The 19,457-nt window shown below is 43.3% G+C and overlaps 1 protein-coding gene across 6 annotated transcripts in view; it reads right to left on the bottom strand.

The window, feature by feature from the left end:
* Ascc1 (activating signal cointegrator 1 complex subunit 1) overlaps nt 1-19,457 on the bottom strand; it is an 87,086-nt gene that overhangs the window by 38,966 nt on the left and 28,663 nt on the right. For all 6 annotated transcript variants that reach the window (XM_038342283.1, XM_038342277.1, XM_038342279.1 and 3 more), the window contains exons 6-7: nt 12,101-12,237; nt 2,653-2,772 (exon numbers count right to left, since the gene is read on the bottom strand). In XM_038342283.1, coding sequence (XP_038198211.1) covers nt 2,653-2,772; nt 12,101-12,237 — 257 coding nt within the window. The remainder of the gene's footprint in view (nt 1-2,652; nt 2,773-12,100; nt 12,238-19,457) is intronic.

Raw genomic sequence — 19,457 nt, 5'->3', positions numbered from 1 at the left:
GTCTCACAGCAGTGAGCTGCAAGTGTGTGTCTGCACACCAGCCTCTACTCTGTACAAATATCGCAAAGAGCACATGAAGAAAATATAAGCATATGTGTGTAGCTCTGGGGACCAAACCCCGGCCTCGAGCATATTACGTGTGAGCTGTGCCACAGTTCCGCCCTAGCCTGACACATTAATGCTAACCGAAACTTAAATATACTTTCCCCAGAAAGGACGGTCTTGAGTGACAAGTCTGAAGAGATAAGAATCTCAACTACAGGTTCTCCCGGTGGGTGTATTCTGTGAAGTCAGTCCTGAGACATCGGGAGGGGGTCATGATGTCAAAACTATTTTTTAAGTTTAATTTTTAGCAGTGTGGGGAGTTGTGTGTGGCACAAATGTGGCCATCACATGACAACTCTCTGAAGCCATCCTCCTTCCACCTTTATATGAACTCAGGTTGCCAGGCTTGAACATCAAGCACCTGGACCAACCGAGCCACTGGGCTGCCCTCGAGACCAGTCTTGCAACACTAGCTGGAGCACGGTCGTGGTGGACATATGCTGAGCATGGCATACAGCATACGCTGCTGTTTTTACCGGATGACGTTTGTAATCATGGTGCAAAAGCAATGGTGTAGCCCAGCACAGTCACATGACCCTAAAATCCTAGCGCTTAGCAGGCTGAGGCAGGAGGATTGAAAGCTGAAGGCCAGCCTGGGCTAAGCAGTGAACTACTGTCTCAAACTAGTGAAGAAAGCAACAGCATGTAGAACTGCTGCTCGCTCAGACGGAGACGGTGGTGGCATCTGAGCGGGACCAGTAACAGTCCTCATTAAACATCTGCAGCTCAGCTATGATAAAGCTTTATTGTCTGCTCCTTGAGCACACAGCCTTTTAAAGCACTTGTCGTGAAATTGGCATTACATATGAAGCACTTGGCCTGCACACCTAAGCAGACAGCTGTCTGGAAGAACTGGGCACTACGCCAATTTCTGTTTACTTGCAAGAACACTTAATAGAGCACTGACAGGCAAATTATGGCTGATCAGACTTGGTCATGTGGTAGATATTTCCTTTTTATTTTATCTTTTCTGTTACTGCTTTTGTCTTCTGAGACAGGACCTCATTATGTATGCTTGCCCGTGCTGGAACTCACTATATAGACCAGGCTGGCCTCAAAATCTCAAAGATCTGCCTGCCTCTGCCACCTGAGTGTTAGGATTAAGGAAGTGTGTCATCACACCTGACTTTGAAGGTATTAGTCTTTACAAAGAACTTACAGGAAAACAACTGTCAGCACTTTCTGCCACAAACAAGATTTAAGTTTTCAGACGAAAGGTAGAAATTCTAAGAATGTATAGCAGCTATCATGGGCTTCACAACTTCACAGGGCTTAAATATTTTGATAACATTGGCAGAGGCATTAGCACAAATTTTAAAAACAGTAACATAATAAAATGTAACAGCATTTAGAAGACTTTTATAATTCAACAAACCACTACACAAAAGGAGGAAGAATTTTTATTTGTTTTGCTAAGACACGGTTTCATGTAGCCCAGGCTAACCTAACATTCACAAAATAAAAATATTAAAAAGATGACTCCATGAGTAGAGGAGCCTGCTGCTGGCTGCCATGCCTGAACCCCTTGAGTTTGATCCCTGGGACCCACACAGTAGACAGAGAGAACTGACTCCTGCAAACCCTATCTCAAAACACAAACATAAACGCTAACAACAGTGTGTGGTATGTGTCAACATCATCCAGACATCAGAGACTGATTACTGTTTTAATTTTTATGAATAGTACAACTACAACCCTCTTAGAAATTCTCCACTTATAATCCAGGCTATTTCTTTTATTTTTCCTTAAGTATTTTTTACATTTATTTATTTGGGGGGGGGCATGTGTGTGGAGGTCAGAGAATGAATTTGCAGGTCAGTTCCAGGCTGGCCTCGAACTCAGAGATCCACTTGTTTCTGCCTCCCAAGTGCTGGAATTACAGGCCTGTGTCATCCCGACTGTCTTGTTCTTTTAACATTTTATGTAGTTTAATCTTAATAATTCCATGACAGTAAGATTTTTTTTATCCCCATTTTTGTCTTGGTATTCACCAAATCACTATCACATCACCTGTGAAACCCATCCTATAAGACCTTCCTTCCTGCTTCCTGTTACACTGAAAAACACACAATCTATTTCCATATAAAAAAATGGCTGATATAATTAACATCCACTATTCAAAGAGTCTTTTAGGCTAACAATCTGACACTCTTCTCTGAATATGTTAACGCACTTGCTTTAATGAACAAAGAGCCAGGCATGTTGGTATACACACATAATCCTAGTACTTGGAAGGCTGAGACAGAAAGGTTATGAGTTTGAGATGATGCCCTGAAAGCCTAGAAGGCCCCCAAAGGCCCCCAAACTTTTAGAAACTTCTTTTTTTTTTTAAAGGTTTAATTTATTTATTATGTATATAACATTCTGCCTCTGTGTATGCCCACACGCCAGAGTAGGGCACCAGATCTCATTGCAGATGGTTGTGAGCATGTGGTTGCTGGGAATTGAACTCAGGACCTCTGGAAGAGCAGCCAGTGCTCTTAACCTCTAAGCCATCTCTCCAGCCCGAAACTTCTTAATTCAAATATGTACACATTAAAAACTTACCTGTTGGAGCCATCTTTCATGTGGACTTTGGCATAAAGAACATCCACCATACCAGGATCATCATTCATGTACTCAATCCCCTCCATCTCTACTTCTAGGGGTTTGCCACCAGTAATGTCGCTGCCAAAGAAGACAACATTAGATTTTCACAGCTGTGTAAGCAAAGACGCCTGCGGTGTTGTGAACAATGGTTAATATGCATAGTCAAACAACACAAGGACAGACCTGTGGGGTTCTAGCTGTCCTTCTAATTTCGAGTTACTAAATTGTTCAATGCCCGCAACTGCAAAATACAGGAGAGTGTCTTCTGTACCACACCATGTTCCAGTTCTCACTGACAAGCTTTAAGACAGAGCCAAGGGGTAACATGATTGCAATGACATCCTACTGTGCTGGCCCTTCTCTCTTCATTATTTCTACAAGTTACAAGAGGCGTGTGCTCACTAGATGTGCACACCAATAGCACCCCTCAGGACCACCTGGCCACACGATGAAAAGCCTCCACATTCACCTGTGCTAGCAAGTCCCTTTCTAGGCAATGGCAGTACAGCCAATCATAGCTGTACTGTTTGGGGGTTTTGTTTGTTTTATTTTTAGGTGTTTGTTTGGTGTGTGTGTGTTTAAAGCAATGTTTGAGAAATGTTTAAGAAAGAGTTTTAGCATAGAGTGAGGCATAGGCATTAAAGGAGAAAGGGAGAAGAGGGGCAGGCAGGCCTAGAAAACAATTGCACAATTGCATATCATGTTTATATTAGGGTTTTTTTTGTTTTTGTGGGGTTTTTTTGTTGTTGTTGTTTGAGACAGGGTTTCTCTGTAGCTTTGGAACCTCTTCTGGAACTAGCTCTTGTAGACCAGGCTGACCTCAAACTCACAGAGATCTGATGTGGGATTTCCCTCTGTATGTTGTGATTACCATTGATTAATAAAGAAACTGCTTTGGACCTATAGCAGGGCAGAACAGAGGCAGGTGGGGAAAACTAAACTGAGTCTGGGAGAAAGAAGGCAGAATCAGAGAGACGCCATGTAGCCCCACCAAAGACAGATGCTGGAATCTTTATCTGGTAAGCCACAGCCTCGTGGCGATACACAGATTAATAGAGATGGGCTAGTTTAAGATGTAAGAGTTAGCCAGAAATACACTTAAGCTATTGGACAAACAGTATTGCAAATAATATAGTTTCTGTGTGATGATTTCGGGGCTGGGCAGCCAGGAACAAACAAGAGTTCTCCTACAACAGAGATCCACCTGCCTCTGCCTCCCGAGTGCTGGGATTAAAGGTGTGCACCACCACCGCCCGGCTTCAACCCCTTAATCTTAAAGGTGGACGGTGACTGAAGATCTGTTCTCCACAGTTTCTCTCCTGCTGAGCCGGGATGCAGACCCTGCCTCTCCAGGGACTTAGAGTCTCAACTTGTTTGACCTAAGGGAGCATGAGAAGGCCCAGCTTTGGAAACTGAAAAACTGTCATTTAATGGAAACCAGAATATTCCCACTATTGTGTTTTCATCCCAGATCCCTCTCACAGACATATACTTCACCTAGGAAGAGCTTCCTGCCCATCGAAAGCCAGGAAAGCTCCACTCACTATATAGTGTTCCCTAAGTATCATATAGCTAGGCCCCATCTCTCTCCTTAAATAAAACATGTGCACAAGGGATCTCTAGTCAACACCGAATAAATACCCCACCCTCTGGAGAAAGCTGCTCTGGACAACGCTGGGAGGAATGTAGTCATGGCCTCTTCTGGGCTCTATTGGGAGCCCTGAGACCTGCTCCTTAAGTCTGCTTTGCACCTTAGCTCTCCATGGGAAACTACTTGACTGTCAAGCTACTTAACAACTTCCACCCTTTGCTGCTGACAAGCTCCGCATGTTATGAGCATCAAGCTGGATTTAGCTGGGATGACCTTCCTCCTTTAGGAGTTTGTCCAAGTGTCCCCACCAAGGCCTTCAACACTCAGAAGATTCCTAGGTGGGAAATTTCCTACAGAATTACCTTCTGAGTGAGAGATGTTAGAGATCAGGAGAGTTACAATCACCGGGGTACTCTTTACACCTGCCAGACAGGCAGACTAGGTTTGTGATGCAGTCTCTACAGAGACTGGGTGTCTAGACAGAGGAGGCCAGCATGGGGCACTGAGTACAGCTGAGGTGCCACCTTCACCCATGTGCCAGGCTGCAGGCTGTGGACAGGATGGGCTTGCAGCCATGCTTCAAGCACCATGAGATCATCCTAAATAGGAAGGTAGCTTGTACAGGCAAGAAAAGATGGTGAGCTGAGACTATACCCATCCACCCAACCAACATGTATGGCGCTGCTTAAAAGTCTCCCTGGGGGCAGTGCTTAAGACAAAGTAGAACATTTCAAAACATCCCAGCTCACAGAAAGCCTGAAACCTAATCAGATATAATATGTCTCCATTCCATCCATGTACTGATCAGTAAATTCAGTACTGATTAGGAATATGAAGGTGGCCATTCTATTCTGTCCAAGTACATGCAAGACAATTTGTTTCAGCAATCAACTTTATACTAACTGCACCACACACACTATTTTTTAAGAGATACGGTTTCAATGGGCAGAGTAAGAACGCACTTTTAGGGCTGGAGAGATGGCTCAGAGGTTAAGAGCATTGCCTGCTCTTCCAAAGGTCCTGAGTTCAATTCCCAGCAACCACATGGTGGCTCACAACCATCTGTAATGAGGTCTGGTGCCCTCTTCTGGCCTGCAGGCAAACACACAGACAGAATATTGTATACATAATAAACAAACAAACAAACAAACAAAAAAAAGAACGCACTTTTAATCCCAGCATTTAAGAGGCAAAGGTAGGCAGATTTCTTTGAGCTGGAGGCTAGCCTAGTCTACATAGCAAGTCTTAGGTCAGAGTTACATGGTGAGACCCTGTCTCAAAAACAAAAACATAAAGAGAAAGGGTATTATCAAGTTGCCCAGGCTGACCCAATTTCTGAACTAAAACAATCTTCTTGTTTTAATCTTCCAGCTGGAACCAGAAGTATATGCTGTTCCTAGTTTTCCTTATGCTTTTAAAATTAACCCTGGGTGAGTTGGCTTAGCAGGTGTACATGCAAGTCTAATGTCTTTAGTTTGATCCCTGGAACTCATGTAAAAAAAAAAAAAGGCCAGATGCACTGGCCTACATCTGTAATCCCAGCATTCTTATGGCAAGATGAGAGAGGGAAGCAGGAGAATCACCCAAAAGCTCCACTCATTGGCCCTGGTACTAGCATAGCAGAAGCAACCTCAATAAGGCGAAGGAGGTAACAGACTCCTGAAAGCTGTCATCTGACCTCCACAAGCATGCCATGAGACATAAACCCCCACAGTCACACACACACACACACACACACAGAGTCATAAACAATAAAAAAACTGAAAAAAATTTAAAACTAACCCTGCATAGCTAGATCTGCACTAGCATGTTTTAACTAGGTTATATTTAATGCCTCATGTAAAAGCCATGTGGACCTTTTTACCCTGTGCAGAGTTTGTTAGATATGCTGCTCATCATCATTATATTAAGATTGACATGATTAAATTTGCATGGACTGGGAGCCCAAATTCTCTCCTAAAACCTATCACACTGTGTTGTGTTGTCTTGTGAGACAGGTCACAAGATATGTAGCTCTGCATGCAGTCCATGCTGTCTTAGGAGTATGTAGCTCAGGCTGGCTTGAACCTGAGGCAAACTTACATCTCCCAAGAAGCGACATTACAGGCGTGAGTCACTATGCAGACTGTTCTACTGGCTTTTATCAGATAATAGCTATCATAAATTGGTATCTTTCAAGAATTTGTTCGAGTATATTGGTGTCATCAAACCATACCAGATTTCAATGCTTAAGCACAATTACTTTTCCTTGATCTGCAGGTCAAGTTTCTCCCTCTCACTGTCTTTTCCTTGGTGCTGAGAACTTGAAATCCTTGGAATAAGAACAAGAGCTAGATCAATGCAACAGGCTCCCAAGCTTACTTACGAGCAGAAATGGAAGCACCTGCAAACTACCCACAGATTTATCAAGAAAGAGATTAAAGAGCTTAAAAGAGAAATCCAATGGCTTGCCTGATAAATGTCTTTGTCTTGGTAACTTAAAGGTGACCTCAGGTGCAATAATTAGAAATTAGCATCTGTCCACAGCTCAGTTCTCTTCCCCAGCCCTTGTCCCTCTTAGGTTTCCTTGTTGAAGCCCTCATCTGTGAGGGACTCTCAGGCTTCAGGAGACAGACGCTGGCACTGACGAGGGGCCACTGCTCTGCTTCTGTCCTACATCCCACAGAGAAATGTCACAAGGGACACATTTAAGCATCAGAGTTTCCTCGGCATTGAATAATTCATTCGAAATCTACTGAGTTGAGTTGCATGAGCCTTAAGTTTAAGAATTTCAACAGGTATCCGGGTTCAGAGTAGACAGTATCCTTTAGTCTCAAAGGGCCTCCAGATCTCAATTGCCCACATCCTTCAAATACCCGCACAGCACTACATTTTTACTAAATCCCAAAATAAGTCAAGTTTGTTTTAATATTCCAACTTGAAATGTCAGCACATTAAGCTATGGCACAGTCTACACGGGTCCTCTTAGTTCCAGTGTTTCCCTTTGCACATTTTATTTTGGGATCTTTACAGCAGAGCAGGCCCAGGTTAGAAATGCCGTTACACACTGGCATACTTCCTAAGGGTACCACTGCTTTTTTTTTTTTAACCACTTTTGCTGAGGGCAAAAGGTAAACCTAAGTGAAAAGCAAAAGACAATTTCCTCACCAGAGTTTAATACAATTTTTTTAAGTGACATCTCATCATTAGGGGAAACACTCTAGACACCTGACCCTCATCTCACACTGCAGAAGTGAGTTTGCACTGTAGATGTTTTAAAGAAGTGCACACAGCACAGGGGGCAGGAGAAGAGAGCTGGGAGTACAGGGGAGGGGAGCTTGCTTTATTTGACTTGCTGGTCTCCAATCTTCCCAGCTTTTTGAAAAGAGCATCTTCAAACATCTTTCTGCATGCACTGCAGATTTCTGGCAGGACAACTTTGCCCTATTTCAAAAGCTTTGCTGAATTTGAAAAACTACAATTACCATTTCCATCCTGTCATGTCAGAGTCTTAGAACTATTAGGATTGTTCTTTATTCCCGGTGCACACTGATTCTGACAGGCTTCCAGGCTCTGATTTGAACTAAACACACAAAAGGGATGTACTCGGGTAGGTCTGCCCATAGTTTAGGATTAAACCTCAGCGATGAAAACCTGTGACCTGATTTTCTTACGGCAAGAAGAACAAATACTTCGCTACATAATATTTTATCTAACTCTAATTTTTTTTTCTTCTTAGCAGGATTATCCCACTAGCAGCCAGGAAAATGTAGATACTTTCAGTTTAGTTTAGCAAAAAGAGAATTGAGAAGATAATGAAGAATAAGACCGTTAAATATTTTTTTACAAAGAAAACTGCATCTATCTAATGATGAACACCAAACTTATTTTGAGTTTTAAGTAAGATTAAAAAAAAAAAAAACAAAAAAGGCAAAGGATGTCTGTGAGTTCAAGGCCAGCCTGTTCTACATAGTGAGTTCCAGATTAGCCAGGGTTACATAGTGAGGCCCTGTTTCAAAAAAATAAATAAATAAAGGAGAAGAAGGAAACAGATAACTGGCCCCTGAACAAAGCAATGTAGAGACTTATATGTAACACAGAGAAAACCTTCAGATCTTTTTGCCCTGTTCTGCCCAGTGAGTCAGGTGACCCATTTCCTTTTTTTTTTTTTTGTTTTTGTTTTTGTTTTTCGAGACAGGGTTTCTCTGTAGCTTTGGAGCCTGTCCTGGAACTAGCTCTTGTAGACCAGGCTGGTCTCGAACTCACAGAGATCCGCCTGCCTCTGCCTCCCGAGTGCTGGGATTAAAGGCGTGCGCCACAGCCGCCCGGCCCCATTTCCTTTTTTTGAGACAGAGTTTCTCTATGTAGTTCTGGCTGTCCTGGAACTCACTCTTAGATGTTGGCTTCAAATTCAGAAATCTGCCTGCCTCTACCTCCAGAGGTGTGCGCCACCACGCCCAGCTTAGGTGACCCATTTCTACAGAGCCATATTAGAGTAGCATGGCACCTGTATATAATAAGGGGATTTTTAAATAAAGATTGTGTTTGTGTGTGTGTGTATATGCGTGCACACGCATGTACACGTGCGCACATGTGCATACCCACACAGATATGAGCACATACATGCCACAGTGCTTGTGTGAAGATTAAAGGACAACCTCAGGTGTTAGTCCTTGCTTTCCATCTTGTTTGAGACAGGAAAGCTAGCTGGTCCATGCACTTCCTTCTCAGCCTCCCATCTCAACACAGGAGTGCTGGGACTGCAGATGTATGCTACCACATCTGGCTTTACATGGGTTCTGAGGATGCAAACTCGGATCCTCATGCTTGTGCATAAAGCACTTTATCCACTAAGCCACGGTCGGGGTAGGTGAAGCCCTGAGTAAGTGTGTGCTATTGAAATGTCAGGGACCCCAGTGTTTCAGTGCCATGGTGAAAAAGCCTTCCCTGGGTGAGGCTGGGAGGGATGCTAAGCCTTCTTTTGGTCTGAATGCTGACAGTATGTGTAGAAAATGTCTACTGGGCCCCCTTCCTCCAGATGTTTATGGTCTGAAGACTGCTTCCCTATAGACTGCTCCTACCAAGACAGGTTAAACCTGCTTCCTTGTTAAGTTGTACATAATAACCCTACCTTCTTGTTTATTGGTATGTAATAACCCCTCTTCAGTTGTATGCAATACCTCGCCACTTAACTACATATAATGAATGTGCTGAGCTTCAAGGTACTATGGCTTCTCCGTCAGGGAGCCCAGCCCACACAATCCCAGTTTTTCTGTATGCATGTATGTCTTATTGTCTATCATTTCTTCATTTCCTCGTCATTCCTGGGCATGGCTACCAGATAAAAGCTGTGCAAAGGTTCAGGAACCTATCTCCCTGGAATTCTCTAAAATCCAGTGAGTGCATTAGTTTCCTAATTTCTCTTTATCAATCTTAAGGAAAAAGAGAGAAAGGGTACTTTTGGGTCCTGACTTCAAGATGACAAAACACAGAAGAAACAATGGCTGTGCCAAACAACGTCACAGCCATCTCCTCGCAATGCCTGCTCAAGGGCACGAAAAACTTCCTTATCCATAACATTGCCATGGCCACTGCCATCAGGACACTTCCGAAGCAAGTGTCTCCCATGCTTTCTTGCTTCTCTATGTCAAGCCGTATTACTTTGTGAGCTGTGCTTTTCGTAGCAAGGTGGTCAGGGATTGATCTCATGAAGCCTGGAAGGACAGAATGTCCAACCTCAATTTAGACCGGCTAATGCTACCTCACCACCCCCACAAACACCACGAAAGGAGCTGGCTTCAAAGGAGAGGAGAAAAACATCTGAGAAAGATAGAGACTATAAAGACAGAGGGAGAGAGGAGAGGAGGCTCTTTGAAGAGATGCTTCGATGTTAGATATATGTGTAAATTAAATTTTTACAGTTGAAAAAATAAGTAACAACTCTGCCTGGCCTGAGAGAGTCCCTGAGTTGATTTTTTTGGGGGTTGTGGGGGTGGGGTCTCATTATGTAACTCTGGCTGGCCTGGAACTTGCTATATAAACCAGGCTAGTCTCAAACCTTGCCCCCTAAGTGCCAGGATGAAAGGAGTACACGACCATGCCTGGCCTGATATTCTTATTGACTAAAATAAAAAATAAATATTTACTTCTTTATTGTTTTTGCTTTCTTATTTGAGGGGAGTAGGACTGTTTGATTGTTCAAGTCAAGGTCCCATGAAGCCCACACTTGTTTTCAACTAGCCTATGTAGTCAGGGATAACCTTGAACTCCTGATACCCATCTCCATCCCCAAATCCTGATCTCACAGAGGGATGCCACCATACCACATTAGGCTGATCTTCGCATTCCTGAGGTAGAGTCTTGTGAGTCAGGTGGGCCTCCTGGAACTACATGTGTACATCATCACAGTCACCTTCCTCTTCTTACTTTAACTTTAGCCAGGTGCAGTGGTTACAGCTATAATCCCAGTACTCAGGAAGCTAAGGCTGGATTTGCTTGCGCCTCAGAGTCTGAGACTACCTAGGCAACAAAATCCCAGCTACTCAAGAGGCTGAGGCAGGCGACTGAGGTAATACAGTAAGACCATATTATTTAAGTAAATAGAAGGGAGAAGAAACAGGAAAGGGGGGAGAAGGGAGGAGGGGAACATTATATCCTTTCCTAAGGGATGCTGCAGTTCTGTCTGAGCAACTGTGATAGGCCCTCTAAGAGAACCAGGTTCCACTATCTTTCATGTCTTGGTTAAGGGGCTTGATAATAGGGAATCAACCTGATTATAGATGGATTCAATCAAGTCAGAGTCCTTAAAAGTCAACAGCTTGTTCCTACTGTGGTCACAGACAGAGGTGACAACTGAAGGTCAGAGAAATGCAGTATTAGAATTAATGTTGGGGAAAAGAAGCCATAATGTGGGAAACCTCTAAAAGCTGGACTTTAAAGGCAAGAAAAAAGATATTTTTCCTTAAAACCCTACAAAGGATTACAGCTCTAGCCAGACTTTGACTTCAGTCCAGTGAAACCCATATATGTCTCCTGACAGACCAGTGAGATGGCTCAGCAGATAAAGGTACTGGCAGCCAAGTCTGAACCTGAGTTTGAACCCTGGAACTGCATGGCGGAAGGAAAGAACTGACTTCTGCAAGCTGTCCTCGGAAATGGCATGTGTATATATTCTCCTTATAAATAAACAAATGACAAAATTCCCAGGTCACCAGCTCTCTCATCTAAAAACAAGTCTGTAGTACTGAAGACCCCAGCCTAGGCTGCCCTCCCTCCCCTTTCCTGACTCACAGATGGCAAACTACAATGAGTATGTGTTGTCTTAAGCCACTGAAGTTGTAGTAATATGCTACTCTGGATCAAACAATGGGCTATTCTGCTTAAGAACAAAATTTTCCTATCAATTAGTACAATTTAAAAACTATAAATGCACGCTTTAAGTCAATTTTCAAACTTTCAGCTGATAGTCCAACGTTAAGTACTACAAATGAACGAGTCAGCACTGGAGAGATGACTCAGCAGTTAAGAACACCGTGCTTGCAGAGGACCAAGCTTTGTCTCCTGGCACCTACATGGTGGCTCACAACCATCTGTCACTCCAGGTCCAAGGTCTCCGATACCTTCTGACCTCTGTAGGTCCTAGGCACATACAAAGTGCACATACGCACATGTAAGCAAAACACTCACACCCATAAAAACAGACAGATCTTACATATGTTTTAATAAGTGAGTCACGATCTGATTCCCATGTCATCTAGCGCCCTCATCTGAAAACAAACCTGTGATAAGGAAGACCCCAGCTTGGGCTGCCTCCCTCCCATGGCTGCCGTTACGTACTTGATGAACTCCTCTTTACAACGCTGCAGGATCTCACATGCCTGCTGGATCTCTTGTTCACTTAAAAGCACCAACATTCCAATAGTTAGATGAAGCTTTTTGGGATTCTGAAAAATGGAGATGTCAACCCCACGATCCTGTTGTTAGCAGAAGAGAAACAAGAAACTCAGCTCATACAGAAACAAATGGCAAGAATAATCATGGCAAAGCCAGTGTGGTAGAGCGCCCCTTTAATCCCAGCATTCAGGAGATCTCTGTAAGCAGGTGGATCTCTGTACTACAAGACAGCCTGGTCTACATAGGAAGTTCTGGGCCAGCTAGAGCTACATAGAGACTCATCTTAAAAACAAACAAAAATATATAACCAGGGTAAATGGGCTTAACCTGTAATCTCAGCATTGAGAAGGCTGAGGCAGGAGGATCACTGCAAATGCTAGGACAGACTGACTACATAGTGAAACATATCTCAAAAAAATGGCTGGAGAGATGACTTAGTGGTTAACAACACCTGGCTGCTCCTCCAGAAGACCCAGTTTCAATCCCCAGCATACACAACCTGCTCACACCAGCTATAACTCCAGTCCCAGGAGATCCAATACCCTCTCTGGTCTCCATGGACACTGAACACGTGATACACAGCTATACATGCAGGCAAAACACCCATATATATAAATAAGTAAATAAAATGTTCAAATATATAGTAGTATATATACATTTATATATATTCATATATAATCACACACACACACACACACACACATACACACAAGCTAGGCATGGTGACACACACCTTTAGTCCCAGCTTGGGGAGGCAGAGACAGGCAGATCTTAATGAGTTCAAGGCCAACCTGGTCTACATAGCAAGTGCCAGGTCAGCCAAGGCTATAGAGTGAGACTGTCTCAAAACACAAAACAAAACCCAGAAATAGGTGGCATAAATATAAAATAAACATGAAAATAAACCCATATACACAGGGAATGTCTACAGACAGGAAGAGCAAAGGTGGAGCCTAATCATATTAACTTAAAATGGCTCAGTGACTTATACATAAATAAACCACAAGCTGGGCAGTGGGAGTGCACACCTTTAATCCCAGCACTTAGGAAGCAGAGGCAGGCAGATCTCTGCAAGTTCGAGGCCAGCCCGGTCTACAGAGTGAGATCCAGGATAGGTCCCAAAGCTACAGAGAAACCCTATCTCAAAAAACCAAAAATGTTAAGCCATAAATCTTTCAGAGGATAAATAAATTAATTTCCTATGACCCCGAATTTGGCAATGAGTTCTTAGATATGACAGTAAAAACATAAACAAAGAAACAGGTAAACAGAACTTAATCGAATTTAATCACCAATTTACTGCATTAGTAGTAAGGAAGAGAAAGAAAGCCAAGCGTGGTGGTGCACCTGTAACCCCAGTGCTGAGGAGGCTAAGGCAAGAGGATCATGAGTTCAAAGCCAACCTAGGCTACACAACGAGGCAAAGGAAACAACGAAAGAAACAAAGGGGAGATGGAGAGAAAAGGAGAGGAGAGGGAAATAACAGAAAGAAGAGAGGGAAGAAGAGAGAAGGAGAAGCAAAGGGAGAAGAAGGAAAAGAGGGAAAAAGGGAAGAGAAGAGAGGCAGAGAGGGAGGGGGAGGAGAGAAGAAGAAAAGAGACGCAGAGGAAGGAGGGGAGGAGAGCAGAGGAGAAGGGGGGAGGAAAGAAGAGGGAGAGGGGAGCAAAGGAGAAGAAAAAGTGGAAGAGGAGAGTTTATAGAATGGGAGAGATATCTGCATTATTTGTTAAAGATAAAAATATCCAAAATAGGGGCTAGGGAGATGACTCAGAGGTTAAGAGCACAGTCTGCTCTTCCAGTGGTCCCGAGTCCAATTCCCAGCAACCACATGGTAGCTCATAACCATCTATAATGAGATCTGGCACTTGGCACTCTCTTCTGGTGACATACATGCAGACAGAACACTGTATATATAACAAATAAATAAATCTTTTTAAAAATCTCAAATATATAACTCTGGAAATAAAAAAAAATGTATAAACAATCTAATCTTTAAAATAGAGAAGACTGTTAGATAGTGGTGGCATACACCTTCAATTCCAGCACTCAGAAGGCAAAGGCAGGTGGATCTCTGAATTCAAGGCCAGTCTGGTCTACAGAGCAAATTCCAGAACAGCCAAGGCTACACAGAGAAACCCTGTCTCAAAAAACAAAACAAAACATAAAAACAAGTTAAAAAAAATAAGAGATGATTTAGATGGGTATCTTCCCAAAGAGCTGTAATAACAATACACAAAGATCTTCAACATCATTAATAATTTAGGTAAATGAAGAGCAAGCCACAATGAGGTACTGACTCTCAAAATAATGGAGAAGTAAAAAAAAAAAAAAAACTGACAAGGTTGCCAGAAACTGCAACCTCAGACAATGCCAGGAAAGTAAAACAGTTCAGTTCAGCCACTGTTAAAAGCATGCTGCAAAGTTAAAGACAGAATACCATGTAACCAACACTTCTACTCCCAGGTATATGCCCAAGAAAATGAAAAAGGACCCAATCAGAAACATTCCTAAAAGTGCGCCTCACACAGCCAAGAGATGAAACTAGCCCAAATGTGTATGAACAAATAAATGATAAACAAGCTATGGCAGCCCACCTGGAGAAGCAAGTAGCAATGTAAACAGGAGCAAAGTGCCAACACGCTGCAATATGGATAAACTCGGGAAACACGGTGTTGATTAAAGAAACCAAAGGGCCACACAGTTTATTAGTCCATTTATATGAAGTGTTCAGAGTATGAAGAACAGAATAAAATTGGAGGCTGCTGGGAATAAGGGCGATAGGGAGGAACTGTTCATGGGTATGAGATTTTCTTTTGGAAGAATAAAATGTTATAAAGCAATATACTGCTGGTAGTTATGCATTGTCAGTATATTTAACACTACTGAACCATTCCCTTTAAAATGGTTAATTTGATGGGATTAAGACAAGGATTTAGAGAAGGCTTTTGCTACAAAGCACTGACGCTTCACTTGGCCCTGGCACATGTCTAGTTAGGGGTTAAAACAGGACAAACAACCCACAGCTCTGGTTCATGTTGCACCTATTTCCTGTATGCTTGAAAACTTTGGGTCAGATTCTTGCTCAAATTCTGCATGTTAATCACTTAAGGAATGTTCATCCAAAGCTGGTAATCCTCCTCTACCCTGGCTGAAGCCACCAAGATAAGAGGAACAAAAGTATTTTTCAGAGTCGCTGAGACAATTGCAGATCCCTGCAATGGCGCAGTCTCCAGGCAAAGCCCTAAACCTGCCAGAACAGTGACACACACAGATCACTCCAAGACAAGGCTGTGTCTCTCCACCCATGCACCAAATAGGAACAGTCATCTCAGGGAAATAAAATTGCCTGCCCAAGCAATAAAACTTCCCAGAATCCAGGAGCCTGAGAGAACCAGACACGGTTTGGCCAAGACTGTTTAGTTATGCACACCTCACGCCCTACCTAAGTTCTTCCCCGAAACCTGTGAAGCTGAGGCTCCTGTTGGCACCTGCAAAGGCAGGCTGAGGAGGCTTGAGCCCCGTCTTCCCATGTAGTTACAGTGGATAAACTCTTTTTTGGCCTTTCATCATTACATTTTCTGGAGTGGCAGGACATGACTTGTTGGGACTCCCAGAAGCCAGGCCTCTATAGCTGACATCTCCTGTTATGGATTTTCACATACTGTGTAGGGACTTGGAGGCCACACTTGATAGTAGGGCCCAAGCAGGTGGTCCTGGTTGTAATCACTTGTACCCTAAAGAAATAAACAGTAACCCAAAAGAACAACAATTCGCAGGAAAAAGAAAATGCAATATTCTAAAGATTTTTGGGGTCTGTGTATGTATGTGTCTGAGTTTATGTGCACTGAGTGTACAGGTATCTGCACAGAGCAGAGGGTATCAGATTCCAGGGACCTGGAGTTGGAAGGATGTTGGATCCCTTAAGCTCAAGTTGTAAGTGGTTGTGCGCCATCTGAGGTGAGTACAGCTTCTGCATGAACAGTGCATTCTTTTAACCACTGAGCCATCTCTCCAGCCCTAGTGCACAATATTTTAAATGTAGGTTTAAGAAGGTCGAGGACACCAGGAGAACACAGCCCACAGACATCAGCTAAACAGGAGCTCATGGGGGCTCACAGAGACTGAAGCAGCGATCATGGAGCCTGCATGGGTCTGTGCTAGGTCCTCTGAATACATGCTACAGCTGTTTTGCTTGGGTTTTTTATGGAACTTTTAACAGTGGGAGTGGGAGTGTCTCTGACTCTTTTGCCTGCTCTCAGGACCCTTTTCCTCCAATTGGGTTGCCTTGCCCAGCCTTAATATGAGGGTTTGTGCCTAGTCTTATTGCATCTTGCTATGCCATGTTTGGCTGACATCCCTGGGAGGCTTGCTCTTTTTTGAAGGAAAACAGAGGAGCAGTGGGATGGGGGACAGGATGGGATGGGACTGAGAGGAGGAGAGGGAGGAAATGCTGTGTTCAGGATGTAGTATATGAGAGAAGAATACATAAAAAGAAAACAAAAGAATTTTTTTTTTTTTTTTGGTTTTTCGAGACAGGGTTTCCATGTAGTTTCTAGAGCCTGTCCTGGAACTAGCTCTTGTAGACCAGGCTGGCCTCGAACTCAGAGATCCGCCTGCCTCTGCCTCCCGAGTGCTGGGATTAAAGGCATGCGCCACCGCCGCCCGGCTCCAAAAGAATATTTTTTGAGCTAGGTGTGGTGGCACTTGTCTTTAATTCCTGAACTGGGGAGGTAAAGACAGAAAGATGAGGAGTTCAAGCCAGCCCAAGCTAAATGACATCCTTTTCGAAAAATAAGAATATCTCTTTTTGGTCTGCCATCAACTTTGTCAATTTCATGGCAACTGAGTCTCTTCTGAGCTTCCCAAAGAATAACTTACCCTATGGTCTTCCCTCTGAAATAAGACTCTATAAATTGTAGAGGGCTTACATTGGGTGTGGTGAGGTACAGCTGCAACCGTAGAGCTTGGAAAGCTCAAGCAGGATGGTTTTGAGTTTGGGGCCAACCTTCGTTATGGGGTAATCTCTAATCAGTATGGACACAGAATATGAACCTGCCTCAAACAAAATAAAGCAAAGCCTGTAGGGCTTTTTCTGTCTTAGCAGATATTGCAAGATATCCAGATATATACTTTGCATTAAACTAAATTCTGAGGGCTGAACATGAGGCTCAGTGGTACAGCGCTTGCTGAGCAAAGCTCTAGATTCCTCCCCAGAACTGCAAGCAAATAAGCTCTGCCAAGCACAAGGACGAGTGAACAGTGAGTGTGGGGACACGCGCCACATCCGTCACTGGCTTTGGCACTGCTCACCTCTTCATACCTCCGCCTCTGGGAAACACGTAAGACCAATATGCTGAGTTCTGAGCCCTTTTTAAATTAAAGCGCAATTCACATACAATTGGCTACTTTACCATGTAAAATTTGGTGCTATTTAGCATATTCATGTTGTGTAACCAATAGGCTCTCCTTACTTTCAATACCTTTTCATCTCCTCGAAACACTCCATACACATTAAGCAACCACTTCCTGTCCTCGAAGGTAAGCTCTAATGTGACTTCTGTCTTTTTGGATTTGCTTATGGACTTATCTAGTCTGCATAAAGCTCATAAAAGAAATCATTCAAAAGAAAACTTCAGTGACTGGCTTTCTTCATTTAGCATAATGTCTTCAAAGCTGACCATGTCTTAGTGTATCATAAAGGCAATTTATACCATTAACTATAGGTAATTGTCATATTTCACTAACCTTATTCTGTAAATGAAAAACAAAAAATGAGACTCTCTTCTAAATAGGAATCAAGCATGAGGAATTTAGCTTTGAATTTTAAGATCCATAATCGGATCCCTCGCCTAATAAGGCACCCAAAAGAAACACATTTACCACACACAGCTTGTACCCAGTTCTTGGTTTGCCTAGGACACACTGCCTCATTTTTGCCTTGGAAACAGTAGTTAATAGATTACCCATTTTCTAGGTGTTAATGGAGCTTGAGCTATTTTTGTATCTGACGAAGGAGTTTTATTATTCTACCCATCAACCTGAATTGCCTCATTTAATTTAAGGAGGTGATTTTAAGGAACAAACAGCTTTAAAACAGGGTGTGGTAACACTGCCTGCAAAGCTAGCACTAACTAGAGGAGATGCTGAGGCAAGAGGGCTGTGAGTTTAAGGTCAGCCTGGGCTTCACAGTAAAAATGTCTCAAAGTAAAAGCAACAATCATCTCTAAACTGTCAGAGAAGGCTAAGTGCAGGACACACCATGCCAAGTGTTCTAACCCAGAGAGACACCTGCTATATAAGGAAAGGCATGTGATGCTCCCTTTGTGACTGCAGTGTGCACAACTCCATTACAAATATAATTCCCTTTGTGACTGCAGTGTGCACAACTCCATCACAAATATAATTGGGGACTCTCCCTAGTAACAAGTCAGGCATTTCCTACAAACATTTGCAACCAACCCCAATTTCAAGGGAGAAGGAAACAGGAGGATCACTGAGATTTACTTTTAGCCTAGCAAAGAACCAAGTGCCAGGTTCAGAAAAAGATCCTGTTTCAAGCCGGGCAGTGGTGGCTCACTCCTTTAATCCCAGCAATTGGGAGGCAGGGGCAGGCGGATCTCAGTGAGTTCAACACCAACCTGGTCTACAAAGCAAATTCCAGGTCTGTTACACAGAGAAACCCTGTCGTGGAAAACCAGAAAGAAAAGAGAAAGGTCCCGTTCAGAGGCACAGATCCTGTTCAGAGGCATAGGCAGAGAGGATGCAAAGGGACACCCAACACCCTCTTTAGGACTCCACATGTATGCACGTGCACACACAGACACAGACATGTATGTATTCACCAATAAATAAAAATGAATCTTCATAAACCTTAGAGAAGCATCCCATTAGGTAGACAAAAGGCATAAACAGATACTATGTGCACCTACACAAACACACAAACCCACTCCCAAATAGACAATGGCGTGCAATTTCACTCATTAAAACAGAAGCAGTATGAAGACACGAGAACCACCCCTGACCGCCCGGCACCCCCACATTCAGGGCGTACATCCCACCACTGTCGTGCTATGACCAAAAGAAACGTCAAAGAGGATGCTAGAGGAGAGAAGCCAGGGCAACGACAATCTGCAAAGCTGTCTGTAAACCAGCTCCCCAAACCAGAACCAAGCCTGGAATGCCCTGCAAAGAAATGGAGCAGAAAGCCAGAGGGAAAGGGGGAAAGGCAGATGCTAGCAAGATGTGAACAGCCCTACTGACAATGGAGATGAAAAAGCAGACCAGGCACAGGAGGATAAAA

The sequence above is a fragment of the Arvicola amphibius genome, chromosome 9 (genome assembly GCF_903992535.2).
Source record: "Arvicola amphibius chromosome 9, mArvAmp1.2, whole genome shotgun sequence".
NCBI lineage: Eukaryota > Metazoa > Chordata > Mammalia > Rodentia > Cricetidae > Arvicola > Arvicola amphibius.
The sequence above is the reverse complement of the archived record's forward strand: the minus strand, read 5'-3'. Positions and strand labels throughout refer to the sequence as shown.